Genomic DNA, 14,947 nt, shown 5'->3' with positions numbered 1-14,947 from the left:
ACGTACCCGGAAGTGACGGACAAGACGTCTGACGAGCTGGCAGCGGCACACAAGCGCGAGCGACGTGTCCGGCGATGGACGTGATGGAGGAAACGGCCCGCGCCGAGGACGAGGTGATGGCGTTTTTTTCGCTCGAAAACGTGACACATATTTATTCGGGACCTTTGTCGGGTGTTCGCTGTGGGGAGAACTTCCGGGTGTGTTCGCGCTCCTTGTGGCTTTGACGGAATACTTGGGAGTGTTGTTATATTGAGGTCGTTGGACTCCGGAGGTCTCCCAAAGGGGGTCCGGGACCAGGGTGGCCTATCTGAAGAAACGTTCCTCCAGCTCATCGAAACGGGAGGGACGTCCTCAGCCAGCTTCCAGGCTTCTGAGCAGTGAGCTTGGGCTGTTGGGTCTCGGCCTGTGTGGTGACTGGGTGTGTGCGTCTCTCTCTCTCTCTCTCTCTCTCTCTCTCTCTCTCTCTCTCTGTCTCTGTCTCTCTCTCTCTCTGTCTCTGTCTCTCTCTCTCTGTCTCTGTCTCTCTCTCTCTGTCTCTGTCTCTCTCTCTCTGTCTCTCTCTCTCTCTCTGTCTCTGTCTCTCTCTCTCTCTGTCTCTGTCTCTGTCTCTGTCTCTCTCTCTCTGTCTCTCTCTCTCTCTGTCTCTGTCTCTCTCTCTCTCTCTCTCTCTCTCTCTCTCTCTCTCTCTCTCTGTCTCTGTCTCTCTCTCTCTATCTCTCTCTGTCTCTCTCTCTCTGTCTCTCTCTCTCTGTCTCTCTCTATCTCTCTGTCTCTCTCTCTCTCTCTCTCTCTCTCTCTCTCGCTCCCTGTAACATGACGCCCTCTTAGACACTGGACACTGTGGGGAAGTGGCAGGCCAGCATCTTTTGCGCCGGTGTGAACGGCCATTGTGTGGGGAAAAGGATGTGCTGAGGCGGCAGGTTGAACGGCGGTGTCTGGAATGTTGGGAATGTGGCAGACGGCAGGAAAATTGTGAAAGGCGCATCTGTTCTCCTTATTAGTCCGTAGCTCCTCAGGTTCTTGTCTTGCTGGTTCTCCTTAGGGTCTTGCTAGGTGTTTTTTTTTTCGTTCAGGTCTGTAGCACTGAGGTTCCTCCACACTGAGGTGTTTCGTCAGGTGTTCCTTCAGGTTCTCATTTGTGTGGTTTGATTAGGATACATCAATGGGAAGATGTCACGATGACATAAAGAAACTCCTGAAGGAAGGAAGATGTTTTATAAGGTTCTGCTTCTGCTGTTTCGTTAGGTTGTAGGAAGTTGAGGCTTTTCTTTAGGTTCTTCTGATAAGTACTACTACTTTTCTCCTTCAGGCCTTCCTTAAGCGACACCAAAAATACCTTGTAAAAGAGAACATAAGGAAATTGTGTCAATGTGTTTCTTTAATGTTCCCCTTTGGGAGTTTCGAAGGTTTGTCTTCAGGTGTTCCTTTAGGCTTTTCTTGAGACATTTCATCAGGTATTTTTTTTCAGGTGTTCCTTCTGGTTCTTCTCCAGCACAAAAGCTGGCGTGATTGTCAAAGAAGTGGATGGCCACAATGAAAAAAAAAATCCGGCAAGAATAAGGAGAGAGGCTCGGCAATGATCCATCACCCCGATTACTTTTGCTTTCTAGCCATTGGTTAGTCCGTTTTATATGAAATGAGAAATATACTGAAGTCTTATTTAAAAATGATATTTGGGCGCAGTGTCGCGAGGTGTTGACTTTTTGCTTTCCTTCAGGTTGACCTTTGGATGTACCGTTCAGGTTCTCATGCAAGGGACAGACTAACGATAGAGTTATGGCGGTCAAGTTGTTGCCATTGCCGTGGCGATGCCCCGTGCATGACCCCCGCGTGCGTTTTTTGTGTTTGTTTTGCAGGACCATTTTGAAGATGCCTACGACCGCATTCCCACGTGAGTAACATACCGTCGTGAAAATCGGCATGGCGCAACTTCCGGTGTGCACTTCTTTCACTTCCTGTGAATTTCACGTGCGCATGCATGTCCAGCGCATGCCACATGGACCTGCAGTCGGCCATCCAGGAGACTCAATGCGCCCTCAACTTGGTCCTCAACAACAAGTTCTCCGAAGCCCTGGACCTCCTTAAGCCGTGGTAAGCATGCGAATGTGGCTTCCCGTTGGATGTGCCGGTCTGTCTCCTCGACAGCGTCCGCGCGTCTGTGCAGGTGGCGGGACAGTATGTACCACGCCTTGGGTTACAGCAGCATCCTGGTCATGCAGGCCGCCATGACCTTTGAGCACAAGGACATCCAGATCGCTATGGCGACCATCAAGGAGGCCTTACACACCTGCCAGAGGTACGAGGCCGGCATGCAAAACGCTCGTTTCCTTTTTGTGACGCTGGCATCGGCGTCCCCCCCCCCCTCCCCCCTCAGGTTTCGCAAGAAGAATTCGGTGGTGGGATCCCTGTCCAGTCTGATCAGCAGGCAATCCAACCTTCAGGAAGGTGCGCCCGCCGGGAAGCAACCTCGTCTGCTGACCGAGACTTAACGTAGCCGCCGTGTGTCCTCAGAGGAGATGCACGCCGAGCTGTGCTACGCCGAGTGCTTGCTCCAGAAAGCCACGCTGACGTTTGTGCAGGACGAGAACATGATCAGCTTCATCAAGGGAGGCATTAAAATCAGAAGCAGCTATCAAATCTACAAGTCAGTCCTATCTTCTTCCTCCTTTTTCATTTCAAACCATAAATATCATCTTAAACCTCTAAATTCTGGACACATTTTTGGCAATTGGGGTCTTGGGGTCTTGTTCATGAGTGAGGGGAGGTTCGAGCGGGAGATCGACAGACGGATCGGCGCAGCGTCTGCAGTGATGCGGACGCTGTATCGGTCCGTTGTGGTGAAGAAGGAACTGAGTTGAAAGGCAAAGCTCTCGATCTACCGGTCGATCTACGTTCCCGCCCTCACCTGCGGTCACGAGCTGCGGGTCGTGACCCAAAAGAACGAGAACCCGGATACAAGCGGCCCAAATGAGTTTCCTCCGCAGGGTAGCCGGGCTCTCCCTTCGAGATAGGGTGAGAAGCTCGGTCATTCGGGAGGGACCAGTTGAGGTGGCTGGGGCATCTGGTTCGGATGCCTCCTGGGCGCCTCCCCGGGGAGGTGTTCCGGGCATGTCCTACCGGCGGGAGGCCCCGGGGACGACCCAGGACACGCTGGAGAGACTACGTCTCACGGCTGGCCTGGGAACGCCTCGGGATCCCGTCGGAGGAGCTGGCTGAAGTGGCTGGGGAGAGGGAAGTCTGGGCTTCCCTGCTAAAGCTGCTGCCCCCTGCGACCCGACCCCGGATAAGCGGAATTGAAGACGGACGGACGGACGGACGGACATTTTTAGTTTGTCTTTTCGAACCTTCTTCTTTTTTTTTCTCAGGGACTGTCACAATGTGCTGAATGTCACTCACGACTTGACCAGGCAGCCAGACTCGCACCGGCAGTTTGAGGGTGGAGTCAAGCTGGGCATCGGCTCCTTCAACTTGGTGGGTTTTCATCTTCCGGCTGTCTTTTACTAATTATTCACATCACAGCGAACCATAGCCAGCCGTGATTTAGACGTCTAAAAATATCAAAAATACCCCGAGATGGTGCGAATGGAGAAAACTGGCATTTAGCCGGGGTTCGCTGTCTGATGGTTTGACTTTGACTCGCTCACAACACGCATGTCTCCCACCCACCAGATGCTGTCCCTCCTCCCGCAGAGGATCCTGAGGCTGCTGGAGTTCATCGGCTTCTCCGGGAACAGGGCAAGTTGCCGCCGCCGCCGCCGCCGCCGTCGCGGTTGGAACCGTGATAAGCGCGCGCACGTGTGTCGGTTCCGACCGTTCGCTGACAACGCAGAACTTTCCCGACAGGAGTTTGGCTTGTCCCAGCTGCGAGAGGGAACGTCCGGCTCCACTTTGCGCTCCATCTTGTGCACGCTGACGTTGCTGTTCTATCACGCCTACATCACCCTGGTGCTGGGTACGTGTGTGTGCGTGTGCGCGGCGTGTTGGCGTGTCGGTCTCTGTGGGAGCTCTTTCAAGTTTGACTTCCTGAAAAAGAAACAAAATATAAATGACATTCGAAGAAGCAGTAAAAAAACACAAGTGGTTACAATTAGTGATGCTGAAAGTCACTTCGGAACAATAATTGTTATAAGCATAAACGAGGCTGCTGAAAAAAACAATACCAACAAACAAGTCAAAGCAGAGTAATCAAACATTCCAATCCTGTCATATACTAAGCCAGAAAGTTTGTTTGTTTGTTTGTTTTGGATCCCCATTAGTTGTCATAAGCTTGACAGCTACTCTTCCTGGGGTCCATTCGTTAAATCACAGATAAAACAGACGTCCATCCATCCATCCATCCATTTTCTGTACCGCTTGTCCTCACAAGGGTCGCAGGGGTTGCTGGAGCCTATCCCAGCTGGCTTCAGGCAGTAGGCGGGGCACACCCTGAACTGGTTGCCAGCCAATCGCAGGGCACACAGAGACGAACAAACATACTCACAATCGCACCTATGGACAATTTGGAGTGTCCAATTCACCTGCCATGCATGTTTTTGGAATGCGGGAGGAAACCGGAGTACCCGGAGAAAACCCACGCAAGCACGGGGAGAACATGCAAACTCCACCCAGGAAGGCCGAAGCCCGGACTTGATCTCACAACCTTTGCACTGGGAGGCGGACGTGCTAACCAGTTAGCCACCGTGCCGCCATAAAACAGATGTATTGAATTAATTCAATTAAGTATTATACATTCTGGTAACCCCCCCCCCCCCTCCCAAAAAAAAAGATCCAATCAAATAGAATCATGCATTGCTCCTGGATGTTGACTACACCTCAGAGATCTTAGACTTTGTCAAAAGTTTATAATCGTAAAAATGAAAGTGGATTGGCAAAAATGTTGGAAGATTACAAATAAACCTCAAAAAGCTATTTCAGACAATTAAGTGGCAAAAAAATCAGTTATGGCAACAGTTGTGTCAGTCAGGCGGGCCTTTAAGAAAATGAAAAGAGGAAAATCTCCCAAGGTCAACTGAAATCCCAGCTGAGACGTTCGAAGAAGAAGAAGGCGCCACCCATCTTGCGCTCAAAGATCAGTAAGATTTACAAGACTGGAATGAAAGCAGATGAGATGTCAAAATCAATTTTCATACTTCTGCCGTGCCAAAATCAACTGCTGCATTGCAGCGCGCCAACAAAGATGTGTCAGGTCGCCAGACTGGTTTAACACGTACAATGAAAAAGTTCTGCAGTGATTCTGCCAAAGCCCGGCTGCAACTTTTTTCATATGAACGATATCGTCAAGTGAAGACATTTCAATGCAAAAAAACCCACCAAATGCACGAGTATCGCAAAATCTGCGCCAGATTTTGCACCTCAGTCAAGGAGCAATTGAGCAATTCTCATTTTTCTCATCTCTTATACTCTGCTGCCACCTGCTGGCCGTTTAAAAAAAAAATAAACATCATTGCTTTAAGCAACCTCCTCAGGTCAGAGGCTGCATCAAAGCCTTCTGTATGCTCTCGCATAAAAAATAGATATAAATATGTTTTTGGGTTAGGGTGAGTGTGTTCTTTTTAAGTCGAACGTTTTTGGGAGCAAAACGAGTTCAAGGTAGCTTCATGTTCCGGTGAATACAGTTGGTCAGAAAATGAAGATGTATGATATAACAAATGAGCAACGTTGATGTTCTCAACAATTTTGTATGCGCAGGAAGTGGCGAGGGCAACCTGGCGGAAGCGGAAGCTCTGCTGGAGCCGTACCGTCACAAATACCCCAAAGTAAGACTTCCCGCTCGTGACCTGCGGCCACACATTTGCTGACCCCCGACGCGGCTTCTTCCAGGGCGCCATCATTCAGTTCTACTCGGCCCGACTCGCCGCGCTGCGGGGACACTTCGAAAAGGTCCGTGACTTGGCTCCGTCGCCGGCCGGGGGCGGGCGCGCGCGGCGGGCACGCGCGGCGGCGGGCACGCGGCGGCGATCTGTGACGCGTGCGACTTGTTGTGCGCTTCAGGCGTGCTCGGGCTACCAGGAGTGCGTGAGCAGCCAGCAGGAGTGGAAGCAGATCCACCACCTGTGCTACTGGGAGCTCATGTGGACGCACACCTACCAGCAGGACTGGCTGCAGGCGTACCGCTACGCCGATCTGCTGTGCCGTGAGAGTCGCTGGTCCAAGGTGAGGAACCCGGCGCCGAGCGAGCTGATGGGCGCCGCGGCGACCCCGCGCTTGACCCTTCCTCAGGGATGTGATTTTTTCCGCTAATTCGCGGAATTCCGCTTTTTTTTTATCTCCAAAAATAAAATGTTACAATTTTTTAAGTGTTAAAAAATTTAGTTTTAAAGCAGGGATGTGATTTTTCCGCTAATTCGCGGAATTCCGCTTTTTTTATCTCCAAAAATAAAATGTTACAATTTTTTAAGTGTTAAAAAATTTAGTTTTAAAGCAGGGATGTGATTTTTCCGCTAATTCGCGGAATTCCGCTTTTTTTTATCTCCAAAAATAAAATGTTACAATTTTTTAAGTGTTAAAAAATTTAGTTTTAAAGCAGGGATGTGATTTTTCCGCTAATTCGCGGAATTCCGCTTTTTTTATCTCCAAAAATAAAATGTTACAATTTTTTAAGTGTTAAAAAATTTAGTTTTAAAGCAGGGATGTGATTTTTCCGCTAATTCGCGGAATTCCGCTTTTTTTATCTCCAAAAATAAAATGTTACAATTTTTTAAGTGTTAAAAAATTTAGTTTTAAAGCAGGGATGTGATTTTTCCGCTAATTCGCGGAATTCCGCTTTTTTTATCTCCAAAAATAAAATGTTACAATTTTTTAAGTGTTAAAAAATTTAGTTTTAAAGCAGGGATGTGATTTTTCCGCTAATTCGCGGAATTCCGCTTTTTTTTTATCTCCAAAAATAAAATGTTACAATTTTTTAAGTGTTAAAAAATTTAGTTTTAAAGCAGGGATGTGATTTTTCCGCTAATTCGCGGAATTCCGCTTTTTTTATCTCCAAAAATAAAATGTTACAATTTTTTAAGTGTTAAAAAATTTAGTTTTAAAGCAGGGATGTGATTTTTCCGCTAATTCGCGGAATTCCGCTTTTTTTATCTCCAAAAATAAAATGTTACAATTTTTTAAGTGTTAAAAAATTTAGTTTTAAAGCAGGGATGTGATTTTTCCGCTAATTCGCGGAATTCCGCTTTTTTTTTATCTCCAAAAATAAAATGTTACAATTTTTTAAGTGTTAAAAAATTTAGTTTTAAAGCAGGGATGTGATTTTTCCGCTAATTCGCGGAATTCCGCTTTTTTTATCTCCAAAAATAAAATGTTACAATTTTTTAAGTGTTAAAAAATTTAGTTTTAAAGCAGGGATGTGATTTTTCCGCTAATTCGCGGAATTCCGCTTTTTTTTTATCTCCAAAAATAAAATGTTACAATTTTTTAAGTGTTAAAAAATTTAGTTTTAAAGCAGGGATGTGATTTTTCCGCTAATTCGCGGAATTCCGCTTTTTTTATCTCCAAAAATAAAATGTTACAATTTTTTAAGTGTTAAAAAATTTAGTTTTAAAGCAGGGATGTGATTTTTCCGCTAATTCGCGGAATTCCGCTTTTTTTATCTCCAAAAATAAAATGTTACAATTTTTTAAGTGTTAAAAAATTTAGTTTTAAAGCAGGGATGTGATTTTTCCGCTAATTCGCGGAATTCCGCTTTTTTTATCTCCAAAAATAAAATGTTACAATTTTTTAAGTGTTAAAAAATTTAGTTTTAAAGCAGGGATGTGATTTTTCCGCTAATTCGCGGAATTCCGCTTTTTTTATCTCCAAAAATAAAATGTTACAATTTTTTAAGTGTTAAAAAATTTAGTTTTAAAGCAGGGATGTGATTTTTCCGCTAATTCGCGGAATTCCGCTTTTTTTTTATCTCCAAAAATAAAATGTTACAATTTTTTAAGTGTTAAAAAATTTAGTTTTAAAGCAGGGATGTGATTTTTCCGCTAATTCGCGGAATTCCGCTTTTTTTATCTCCAAAAATAAAATGTTACAATTTTTTAAGTGTTAAAAAATTTAGTTTTAAAGCAGGGATGTGATTTTTCCGCTAATTCGCGGAATTCCGCTTTTTTTATCTCCAAAAATAAAATGTTACAATTTTTTAAGTGTTAAAAAATTTAGTTTTAAAGCAGGGATGTGATTTTTCCGCTAATTCGCGGAATTCCGCTTTTTTTTTATCTCCAAAAATAAAATGTTACAATTTTTTAAGTGTTAAAAAATTTAGTTTTAAAGCAGGGATGTGATTTTTCCGCTAATTCGCGGAATTCCGCTTTTTTTATCTCCAAAAATAAAATGTTACAATTTTTTAAGTGTTAAAAAATTTAGTTTTAAAGCAGGGATGTGATTTTTCCGCTAATTCGCGGAATTCCGCTTTTTTTTTTATCTCCAAAAATAAAATGTTACAATTTTTTAAGTGTTAAAAAATTTAGTTTTAAAGCAGGGATGTGATTTTTCCGCTAATTCGCGGAATTCCGCTTTTTTTATCTCCAAAAATAAAATGTTACAATTTTTTAAGTGTTAAAAAATTTAGTTTTAAAGCAGGGATGTGATTTTTCCGCTAATTCGCGGAATTCCGCTTTTTTTATCTCCAAAAATAAAATGTTACAATTTTTTAAGTGTTAAAAAATTTAGTTTTAAAGCAGGGATGTGATTTTTCCGCTAATTCGCGGAATTCCGCTTTTTTTATCTCCAAAAATAAAATGTTACAATTTTTTAAGTGTTAAAAAATTTAGTTTTAAAGCAGGGATGTGATTTTTCCGCTAATTCGCGGAATTCCGCTTTTTTTATCTCCAAAAATAAAATGTTACAATTTTTTAAGTGTTAAAAAATTTAGTTTTAAAGCAGGGATGTGATTTTTCCGCTAATTCGCGGAATTCCGCTTTTTTTTTATCTCCAAAAATAAAATGTTACAATTTTTTAAGTGTTAAAAAATTTAGTTTTAAAGCAGGGATGTGATTTTTCCGCTAATTCGCGGAATTCCGCTTTTTTTATCTCCAAAAATAAAATGTTACAATTTTTTAAGTGTTAAAAAATTTAGTTTTAAAGCAGGGATGTGATTTTTCCGCTAATTCGCGGAATTCCGCTTTTTTTATCTCCAAAAATAAAATGTTACAATTTTTTAAGTGTTAAAAAATTTAGTTTTAAAGCAGGGATGTGATTTTTCCGCTAATTCGCGGAATTCCGCTTTTTTTTTATCTCCAAAAATAAAATGTTACAATTTTTTAAGTGTTAAAAAATTTAGTTTTAAAGCAGGGATGTGATTTTTCCGCTAATTCGCGGAATTCCGCTTTTTTTATCTCCAAAAATAAAATGTTACAATTTTTTAAGTGTTAAAAAATTTAGTTTTAAAGCAGGGATGTGATTTTTCCGCTAATTCGCGGAATTCCGCTTTTTTTTTATCTCCAAAAATAAAATGTTACAATTTTTTAAGTGGTAAAAAATCCGATTTCGTCTCTCGACAGCGTTCCATTTGAGTGTTTCCGTAACTGAAATGAAACGGATCTTGCGATTGGCCGAAGTCTCCGTGTTGACCAATAAACGCGCTTGTTATAAAGGCATAGGCGTATGCCATTGTTCATTTCAGACGTTTTTTGCCGGGTGTTTAAAAGAAAGATGTCCGTGATCGAACGCAAAGATGCTCCGCGAGTTAAGGAAATGGACAAGATCGTAAAAAAACAAGTTTCGATGGGACCGGTTCGAGAAGGATATATCTGCAAATGTCGGAAAGAAGACTGTGACGAATTTGTTCAGTGACTTTATTCGGAAGATCGATGGTGCCGGGAAAGCGCTTTGCATTTGGTGCCGCGATACCGTTGACGATGGTGCGAGAGGTTTCAAAGCTCTTGAAAGTCACGCAAAGAGCAAAAAACACGTGAAAGAACTCCAGTCAACAACAACAAATTATTCCCTTTTTTTTTTTATATATATATATATATATATATATATATATATATATATATTTTTTTTTTTTCAAGAGCTCAGTATTGTTCATTCGGAAATGTCATCATCATTGCTCTTTTATTTTATTTTATTTTTTTTATTATTATTATTATTATTATTTATTTTTTTGTGTGTGTGGGTGAGTAACAACAAATTATTCCATCGCTGGAAGTTTCGGTGCCCAAACGAAAACTCCAAAACTTTACGGCCTCCATCCCTTATTGACATCACAATCGGAAGCGGTAATCGAGAGACGTGATCCACCCCAACAACCTGCAGCAGTTGCTGACAGAGTCGTGAATTTTGAGGTCGGTGGTAAACGTTTCAAATGAATCGAAATCAAATTTTCGAAAATATTATAACGTAATAAAAATGGCCATAAATATTTGACATGGTTAATCATTGACACAAACTCAAATGAATGCTGCATGTTTGCACTTTTCGGGTTTCAATATGTTGACTGTCTTGATGTATGCACTTACAAAGATCATCTTAGTCAATGATTGTGTTTTTACCAGAGCTTGCTGCATGAGGTATTTTATGTTTTTGTTATGCATTATGTATTAAATTAAGAATGATTTATTGCATGGTAAATATATATGATGATATTCTCAGTGATAGTTTTTAAAAGCAAAGGCAGTCCAATGTTTTTGAATGTGACTGATTTTGAGTTGACTAAAACTGCAATTTTATATGGGATAGTTCAATATACATTGAAAATTTATGCTGTTGTTTTGTCTATTTCTTTGTCATCTGAGTGCATTGAAAGTACTTAAAAACACGGAAAACCCATGAGCTCTGGACCGGGCTGGGTGCCCGCGGCCCCCGGACCCCCCCCCCCCCCCCCCCCCGGGGGGCTAAATTTTCAGATAATTTCACTTTGGTCAAATCACATCCCTGCTTCCCGGTTGCCCCCGCAGGCCATCTACGTCTACCAGAAGGCCGCCATCCTCAGCATGATGTCGGCGGAGGACGCGGACAAGACGGGCGAGGACGTGGTGGCGCTCTTCAGGTGCTTCAGGAAGTTCTGTCTGGTGTGGTAGCGAGCGTATATCAAACGCCGGCGTGTCGCTCAAAAGGGGTGCTAAGAGAGACGGAAGGCGTTTTTTCAGGCGGTACTTTGGACGAGTGTTGGCTGGTCAACAGCCTGGCGGATATATTTTGTGCACGTGAAGGCAGGTGGAGGCGCTCAAGCAGCGGCTGGCGGGAAAGTCCATCCCCACGGAGAAGTTCGCCGTGAGGAAATCTCGCCGCTACAAGACCAGCACGCCTGTGCCGCTGGTGCTTCCTGCTCTGGTAGTTCATGCTCGCCATTTCCAATCGGATGACGCGTGCAAGTGCCCGGCAGCGCGCGGTGTGTGTGTACGTGTGCTCATTGTGTGTGTGTGTGCGTGTGTGCGTGTGTCCCGCCCCCACAGGAAATGATGTACGTTTGGAGCGGCTTCACCATCGTAGCCAAGCGAGTGGATTGCAGCGAAGCGCTGCTGGTTACCATCGAGGCGGCCGAGGAGCAGCTTCGCCGCGATTCGCGTGAGTGACGCGGCCACGCCTCCTCCCGCGTGTTTTTCGCACGCCGTCGGCTGACTGCTGCCCCCCCCCCCCCCCGCCCCCCCTCAGAGGCGTCCGAGTTCCACGTGGACGATGGCTGTCTGGTGCAGTTGTTGAAGGGTCTTTGTCTGAAGCACGCGGGCCGCCTGATGCAAGCCGAGCTCTGCTTCACGCACGTCCTGTCCAGGTACAAACGCGTTTGTGGCCGATATTTTGGTGAAGTATTCGAAATTCATCAAAAAAAGAGGCTTTGAGCTTTTAATGTTGAACTTTACTGTCTAAATACGAAACAGACAATTGCACGTTGTGTATTCGAAGACAGCATCATTAGTTTTAGAAAAGTCCGTTTAGCTTTATGCTAACAAACAATTCAAAAAGCCATTGACATGCTAACGGTTAGCATCGGTAGTTCCAGTTTTAGTAGCAGTGCATTTTGACAGGTAATAATACTCGTAGATATCAAATTTAGGGCTGAACAAGTTTTCAAATGGTGTTTTTATCCCATCAATATTGCGACGATGATTTCATATGCATTTATTTGTCTTCCCATTCATCTTTTCCAAACAGCCAATTAATTGTGTATTACAAAGAAACAATATTACACTGATTATACAGAAATGTTTTGTTCTTTTTTTTTTTCTTTTTTTTTTCTTTTTTCTTCTTCAAGAGCTCAGTATTGTTCATTCGGAAATGTCATCATCATTGCTCTTTTATTTTATTTTTATTTTTTTATTTTATTTATTTTATTTATTTATTTATTAATTTTTGCGTGCGTGCGTGCGTGCGTGTATTTGTTAGCTCACCAGAAAACCTATTAGAAAAAAAAATCTCATACCGTTCACCTAAACCGAAATGTTTTGTTCTAACTCCTTACAGGTTCGGCTTATGCTAAAATAAAGCCAAATGAACTTTTGAGTTAATGCGTGTGTCGACGAACGATTTGATGAACGGTTCTTTTTAACGAACTGATTCTTAAGATTCGGTTCACTTAAAAAGGACCGTCATGCGCATCACGACTAAACGTCCGAGTCACCTTTTTATAGTACAGGAGTGAAAGTCTATTCTTCTTTGCTTTTGTCTGCATGACTGTACAGTGTCATACTGCCTCCCGGTGGCCAAAGCGGGCACAGCCAGCAGAATGAATTGGACGTTTTTCATTATTGTCATCTTGTATCTTTGCATTTTTGTTTGCTTGCAGTGAAAACCGCATCCGCTACGATCACTATCTGGTGCCGTTCACGCTGTACGAGCTGGCCCTCCTCTACCGGCAGCAAGGCGACGGCGCCAAGGCGCTGGCCTTCATGGAAAATGCCAAGTAAGTCCTCAACGCACATCCCGGTTTTCGTCGGGTGACCTGACCCCCTTTTCGTCGTTGCGATGGCGTCAGGAGCAACTACAAGGACTACTCTCTGGAGTCCAGACTGCACTTTCGCATTCATGCGGCCCTCAACAGCCTCAGAAGCTCGCCGGCCGCCGCCGCCGCCCCGTAACGGCCAGCGCCTCCGCTGAGGGTGTGTGACTTTGACTTGTTGACTTGACGTTGTTGTGACCCGAGCACCAGGCAGTCCAAAGGCTCTTTTGGAATAGCAGGTTTTTTTTTTTTTTTTTTTTTTGGGGAGAGGGAGGGGGGGGGGGGGTCGGTCTCAACATGCCCCCCAACACTTTCTGCAAGAACATCCTGCTAAAAATGTTTTTACTTGATCATTTATCTTGAACTTGCCCACCTGAAAACTCACCCAGTAAGACTCCCTGGAAAGTTACATCCAGAAATAGCAACCGTGTCGCCGAGTGATCGGAAATTCGATTCATGCATGGAAGGCGAGCCATTTTAGGCGCATTCCACAAAAAAATGTCTGAAAGTGAGCGGAAGGAAAAAAACGGCTTTCACTTAACGCCAAATTTGTTCGACGTGTCTCCGGGACTTGCCCCTTTGACAAATTCTGAATTTGCCCAAATGGCCGCCAATCGGAACCAGGTCTATGAAGTCAATTGAGACATCAGTTTTTTGAATGACGACCCGACGACGCACTTTAGCAACTGGCCACCGAGCAGTATCGGACACCCGGTATCGGTTATATGTACGGAAGTGGGCGTGGAAAGCGATACTTCGGAAAAAAATTCCACGTCTGTCCCGTTGAAAATGGAAAGTGGAAAAGTTGACATTTAACGTTACATTCTGCCAATACTGCAAGTCATGCGGCATCAGACGATATTTACCTCGGGATGCGCCCATTTTTGAAGCAAGTTGCAATTGGAACGGTTTGAATTGGAAGTCTTACGTGGGAGTCGTTGCGCGGGAAAAAAAGGTAAAAAATGCCAACGCTTCAGCATTGGCACAAGAAATTCCGACTTGCCGCCTAAAGTGGAGGCACGGGTTTGACGTGCGATGACTGTAGCGTTTCCAACGGCCTGCTTGCAGCTTTCACTCTTTTTTTTTTTTTCGCTTCCCTTCAGCTTCCCTTTTTGTCCCGCGCAGCGACCGGTCCCAAAATGATTAGCATTGATCGGCTGCCGCGCCCAACGACCTCCGCACGCCGCTTGTCGACAACGAAGTTTTCTCCTACCTCTTTATTTGCCATTTGGCGTCTTGGCATTTCTTCATGTTGTTAAGTTGGAGGACAATCTCACGCGTGACACTCGTGTTTTTATTATTATTATTCTTATTATTATGTTACTATATGGAAACAAATGTGCTCTTATGCGAATTTTTCCGTTTGGCACTCCCGACCGCCTTAAAACAGCAACGCACACTCCCAAACTGTCGTTTTTGGCGCGTTACTCCAAAAACACTTCCCGGGCGTGCGATGCGACACGCGAGACGAATGAAAAACGCGTTGCGTGTCGATCGCGCCCACAACGGCGTGGACGCTTTATGTGACGCGTGGACTTTGTCCCACTTGACAAAACACTTATTTCTTCATCAGCGAGATTATTTATAACGTGTCAGGAAAGAACACAACAACAAAAAAAAACCTTCTTGAAAAGCGTGTACACCATTTTTCTTTTTTTGTGCCTCTTTGTCATGAATTCTGCACAAAACTGCCTTCGTGGGATTTTGGGAACAAATATTCGTGTTGTTCTCATGACATCACCTCTTGTTGGCTTTAAACCAAATTTTGCAGCAAGCTAAGCTCAAATGTAAAGTCGGTCTGTCGTCCGACTTCAGGCTTGAGAAATCAAATGTCGTAAGGTTCAAGGTTGTGAATTTGCGCAATGCAATCGTTTTCAGCTTTATTCTTTCTATTTATATTGCAATGAGATTTAAAAACCAAACTATTGTTTTTTTTTTTTATTATTATTTTGCGTTGACTTGCTGTCAAGTCATGTTCTGTTTTCATGGGAACAAAAAGCAAATAAATGCATTTCGACCGTGTTTTGCTTTTGTCTTCACTCACCTTCATCGTAGTCGCTGCCTCCCTCTAGTGGTACGCTTGAGAATTAC

The 14,947-nt window shown here is 43.8% G+C and overlaps 1 protein-coding gene across 2 annotated transcripts; it reads left to right on the top strand.

The window, feature by feature from the left end:
- Positions 1-6: 6 nt before the first annotated feature.
- Positions 7-14,878, top strand: ttc39b (tetratricopeptide repeat domain 39B). 2 transcript variants are annotated; one of them, XM_086059056.1, is made up of 18 exons: positions 7-113; positions 1,857-1,891; positions 1,987-2,091; positions 2,165-2,296; positions 2,375-2,445; positions 2,512-2,644; positions 3,366-3,471; positions 3,670-3,735; positions 3,844-3,952; positions 5,689-5,756; positions 5,821-5,880; positions 5,992-6,153; positions 10,878-10,969; positions 11,133-11,253; positions 11,376-11,487; positions 11,575-11,692; positions 12,704-12,820; positions 12,893-14,878. In XM_086059056.1, the coding sequence occupies exons 1-18, from the start codon at positions 75-77 to the stop codon at positions 12,993-12,995; spliced, it is 1,749 nt and encodes a 582-aa protein (XP_085915182.1). In that variant the 5' UTR covers positions 7-74; the 3' UTR covers positions 12,996-14,878. The 2 variants fall into 2 exon arrangements, with proteins under 2 accessions (XP_085915182.1, XP_085915181.1); XM_086059055.1 differs by lacking the exon at positions 7-113 and having other exon boundaries at positions 1,861-1,891; positions 1,987-2,296.
- The last annotated feature ends 69 nt before the right edge of the window (positions 14,879-14,947 follow it).

Source organism: Leptonotus elevatus, chromosome 17 (genome assembly GCF_054856555.1).
Source record: "Leptonotus elevatus isolate MCC_2025b chromosome 17, RoL_Lele_1.0, whole genome shotgun sequence".
NCBI lineage: Eukaryota > Metazoa > Chordata > Actinopteri > Syngnathiformes > Syngnathidae > Leptonotus > Leptonotus elevatus.
Note: the sequence above shows the minus strand (reverse complement) of the source record. Positions and strands in the feature narration are given on the sequence as shown.

Bases quoted from the DNA above. Each gene is read 5' to 3' on its own strand.
- ttc39b (XM_086059055.1), top strand. From the start codon at position 1,870: ATGCCTACGACCGCATTCCCAC. The intron at 10,970-11,132 runs GTGCTTCAGGAA...GTGCACGTGAAG, and splicing joins GACGTGGTGGCGCTCTTCAG to GCAGGTGGAGGCGCTCAAGC. The intron at 11,693-12,703 runs GTACAAACGCGT...GTTTGCTTGCAG, and splicing joins TTCACGCACGTCCTGTCCAG to TGAAAACCGCATCCGCTACG.